This window comes from Tupaia chinensis, unplaced genomic scaffold, assembly GCF_000334495.1.
Source record: "Tupaia chinensis unplaced genomic scaffold, TupChi_1.0 Scaffold000450_1, whole genome shotgun sequence".
Taxonomy (NCBI): Eukaryota; Metazoa; Chordata; class Mammalia; order Scandentia; family Tupaiidae; genus Tupaia; species Tupaia belangeri.
The window spans coordinates 922,113-926,651 of NW_006159956.1; the positions used below are offsets into that span (position 1 = coordinate 922,113).

General features: G+C 59.3%; 1 protein-coding gene across 1 annotated transcript in view; it reads right to left on the minus strand.

Annotated features, from left to right (window-relative positions):
* Positions 1 to 4,378, minus strand: part of CBX6 (chromobox 6) — a gene marked incomplete at its 5' end in the record, with an annotated part of 7,822 nt that extends 3,444 nt beyond the window's left edge. The window contains 4 exon segments of the mRNA XM_027774529.1: positions 1 to 20; positions 3,919 to 3,985; positions 4,127 to 4,192; positions 4,335 to 4,378. Of these exon segments, the coding sequence (XP_027630330.1) occupies positions 1 to 20; positions 3,919 to 3,985; positions 4,127 to 4,192; positions 4,335 to 4,378 (197 nt within the window).
* Between the last annotated feature and the right edge of the window lie 161 nt (positions 4,379 to 4,539).

A 4,539-nucleotide genomic window follows, 5' to 3' on the forward strand; every position in this document is an offset into this window, starting at 1 on the left:
GCCTCCGCCTGGGCCCGGGCCTGCAGGCAGAGGGAGGGGTAAGTGGGACCTCAGGGCTCCCCGCTGACCTCCTCTGGACAGCCCTGTGCCACCCACCCCTAAGAACCATCTCTGAGGAAACGACCTCCAGAGCACTTAAGAGTCAGCAGAACTTAAGACCCCCAACTTGGAAAGAAAAGGAAACAGAGGGTCAGAGAGGTGAAACAGCCGTCCAGGCCTGACTCCCAAGAGCCAGTTTTTTTCTGCCACCCACTACCTCGGCTAGCTTGGTCGTGAGCTTCGGGGAGAGTGAAGGATCCATGGCTGTCCTTGCTAAGAGTGTGGATGTCAGGACACTGCACAGGGGCATGGGAAGGACAGCCTTTGGCTCAGCAGCCCCTGGCCAACCCCTGCTCTGTGAAGGAGCCCAGCTGTGCCTGTTCCACCTGTGGCCTGTGCCCTCTGGCTGACCCCCACCTCTGACCTGCCTCCCCAGTCCCCCTTTATACCCCCACCTGGGCTTCCCTTCCTGGCTTAGAGCAAACTGGTACCAACATATGCCAAAACCTGTCTCCCAAAGCCTGGGCTGGAATCGAGCCCAGTTAGGGCTTCGCTGCAAACAGGCTGACAGGTGGGACCGACCACTGCATGTTCCTGGTGCCAAGCCGGTCTGGGGCAGCCAGGAATACCGTCTCCAGCTCGGAGGCCTGGCTGTCCTCCTGGTATGGAACCTCTGCAGCACCTCACCTGCCTCCTCATGGGAGACATGGGGGTTCACGGCACTCTGGAGACCCTAGGTCCCAGTCAGATGTCCCCAAATGGAAAAAGGGACACACAAGACCACATAAGCTGTGCTCCACGGCCAGCTGCTCCCTTCACTAAGAAAGGCACTAAGGAGACAGGTGCCAGCCGGTCGGGGAGCTCCAGCTGCGAACACGCACAGCCCCGACCCCTGGGGCTGCTCTGTGACAAAGGAGGGGGGGTGACGACAGCAATCCGGTGCAATGACAGAAAGACAGACCTAGAGGGCCAGATCCGGGCACAGACCTATCTTGAAGAACATGGTGTCAGTGCTGGTCCCTGTAGCCTAAGTCAGCGGCACCCAGATCCTCACTGAGCATCAACCATGCTAAGGCAGTGCCAGAGGCCCAGGCGGCCTGGGAAGACTGAGGGGGCCCAGTGGTATGAGAGGGGACAGAGTACGGGCTGTGTGTGGGCCAGGTGTTTAGACTCCAGCTCCTGCGAGGCAGGGAGACTAGTTAGGCAGGAATGGCCTTGATCCAGATGGAATCTGGTAGAGTGGAGTGGGAGGACACATTCCCTGGTCAGTCTGTGACATCCCCAGAAGGTAGAGTCTGCATCCCCACTGTGCCTGATGCTTTGCCAGCCCCTGGGAGGTAGCCTGGGTGCCCTTCAGACAAGACTAGATGGTATCTGCAGACCTGGTGAGATGTTCATTGAGAACATGGCCCTCACCCCCCACACTGGAGAAGCACATTTTAATGCCACAAGGTCCTCCGGAAAGGCTGAGGCCTCCTGGACCCTGTGGTCAACAACCCCTGTGGCCACCAGGTGGCAGCAAACAAGGCCTGGCTGGCCCTGTGCCAATGCTGCCAACTCCTACTGTTTGAGCCCTCTGAGCTCCTTGGGGAGTGGGCCCCACTACCCTCCCCAGACAAGGTGGGGAAAGCCCGGGCTTGCTAGGGCATGGCAGGCAAGGCTGTTTAAAGGCCCATCTCTAGGGAGCTCGGGGGATGGAGCTTACCCGAGGTTAGTATTTCCTGCCTCTGCACAGTGCCCAAGCTTTCCAACCTCTGCAAGCATGTGCTACGACAGTCCAGTGCTGACGGCTGGTCCCCAGGAGGCAGTGGAGTAGGGCAAGCAGCAGCACTGGGATAAACCCCGGCTGGGTGCCTTGAGCCTCATGTCCCCATCTGTATAATCCTAACAGGACCAACGACGGACCCGTGTGAGGGTCAGAGCACACAGCACCTGCTCAGCACAGCAGGGCAGGAAAGGTCACCATTTCCTAAAGGTGTGTTTTCCAAATTTCCGGAGAAAAACTCCTTGCTTTATAATTTGTAATATGAGTTTTGCAAAAGGGACTGGCTCACCCTTTCTCCTGCTCTCCCCCCTCCCAAGTGTGAGGATTCTTTGCAGGAGGGCCTGGGTATGCCTGGTAAATTAAAATCTGTAGCCAACACGTTTGCTGCACTCTCACCCAGTGACAGGCATGGCTCTGGGGTCCTAAAGACAACATGGCAGACTAACCACTGGACTGGACTACGGACCCTTCTGGGACTGCGGGCGAGTCCTTTAGCTGCCCCGGCCTGTACCTCACGTGTGGGACAGGGATAACACAACCTTCCTCAGGGGCTCCTCTTCCCTTTGGAACTGCCCTGGCAGGATCGCTACCTGGGCATCACTGCTGACGGTGCCGTTTGCCTCTCCATGGGGGTCAGAGCAGTGGGTTCAGCCCAAGCCCATCTCCGCAGCTTGCCACAAACATCCGCATCACTCTCGGGCCACTTCTGCCTCTCTGTTCCCTGCCCCACCAGCTCTGCAGCGTTCATGGTTTTCCGTGTGTGCAACCTATCCCTTTTGACCTGACATGTCCTCCTTGGAGGACAAGATGGCATGAGGCCAGGAAGCTGGGCGCTGGGACCTCAGGTAAGTCACTCCCCTCTCTGGGCCTTGCGCTTTTCGTCTGTGAAATGGGAATACTCACTCCTTCCTTCAGAACTGTTAAGAGAATTAAAGGAGGTCGCCCACGTGGGGGCTTCAGCAGTGTCAGGCCCACAGCTAGCTCAGAAACTACGGCTCTCAATTTGCAGAGCCTGCTCCGTCACTGCTGCTTAAACGCTAGAGGGAGCTCCAGCTGCGCGCCCGGCAGCCGCCCTGCACGTCAGTTTCCAGCTGCTCCGCCCATCCCTCTCCAGGGCTGAAGCATCGGTTTAAGGTTGCTCCACTATCCCGTAAGATGAGTGTTGGTTGGAGGCGGGTCAACAGAAATGTGGGATTCTGGAAACCAACCTTTCTTTCATTTCTGCTTTTGAGTCCAAAGAGAAGTCTGACACATGCTACATACACCTGCACGGGATTTGGTGGGGGGCGGGGGCGGGCCAAGTGGGGCCAACAGGTTCATCACATTGGAATTGAGCCTTTAGGGTCTTCCGGCAAATGGGAGATTCTGCAGTTTCTCCTCTCAAAAGCGTCCTCCCCATCTTCCTCATTGCAATTGTCGCGAGGTCACTGTGGGGAGGGAAGGGCCCTGGGACACCTAGCACTATAGGAGGTGGCCCTGAGTCTCCACCCGCCAGTTTGGGCCTCACCCTTTCCCAGGCTCTGCTCTTCCTCACCAAAATAAAATAAATCCCAATCCCCCAAGATGGCTTCCTCTGAAGTTCTTCCCTCCCTTGCCAAGGCTTCTTTCCCCTCCCCCATTCTCAGGAAAACCTCAGAAATAGTCAGGAATTGGAAGAATCGGGCAGGCTCAGAACCCTGGGGTCAGTGGCCCAGCCTGGGTAATCAACTCAAAAAAGTGATTTAAGATCAAACCGAAATTGACCATCCCCTTCCCTTGGATTCCAATCCCCCAGCACAGCCTTAACACCACAGACTGGACGAGATATGTCACCCGCATCTACCTGCCACCTCCTCTGCCCCCTTCCTGGAGCCCCGCATGCCCTCCCAGCCCCCTAGATCCAAGTCCCTCAGCGAGGGCTATCCCCACTCCCAGGCCTCTCTGGCTGGAGCTGGAGTTGGCCACGGCCTGCTGCCAGGGGCTTGTAGGGGCTTATTACCACCCCCTGCCCAGCTGGGGCCCCTCTGGAAAGGCCTGCCCGCTTGGGTGGCCAGAATCTGTCCCTCCCCTCCAGGCCCTGTGCAGTGTCGGGGCTGGGGGCCCGGGCCGGGGCTTCGGGGGCTCGGCCAGGTTACCTTCAGAAGGAAAGTTTTGGGTTTGGGTCCCCTCTTCTTGGGCCCATACAGCTCACGCTCCCTCTCCCTGCGGCCGAGAAACGCCAAAGGTTAAAACGAGCCCCTTCCCGGGCCCCACTCCGCGCTGCCTCCCCGGCCCTCCCGCTTCCCCGCGCGGTGCCCCAGCCGAGCCTCGGCCGCGCCGCCCCTGCCAGCTTCCCCAACTCACTTCTGCTCGAAGGCTGCAATAAGCCGCGAGTCCAGGATGTTCTCCTCGGGCTCCCAGGTGCTGTACCTGCCGAGTCACACACGCACACATCGAAACGTACCCCCGAGGCAACCCGCACACCGCAAGAGCCAACGCGCGCACCCCCAACCCCAGGCCCTAGAGCCCGCTGCCTCCCCTTCCTCAAGCCCCCGGAGCCCACGACACTCACTTGATCGCCCACCCTTTCCATTTCACCAGGTACTCGATGCGTCCCTGAAAAACAGAGGAAAATAGGGGGAGTGGGGGTGGGGAGGATGCAGGGACGCGAGGAGGCGGCGGCGCGGGGGTGGGCGAGAGAGCCAAGCCAGAGAGACCGTTTCTCCCCGGGGGCCCGTGGACCCTGCACCAGCCGCGGGCAGCGGCGGGCCCCCCCG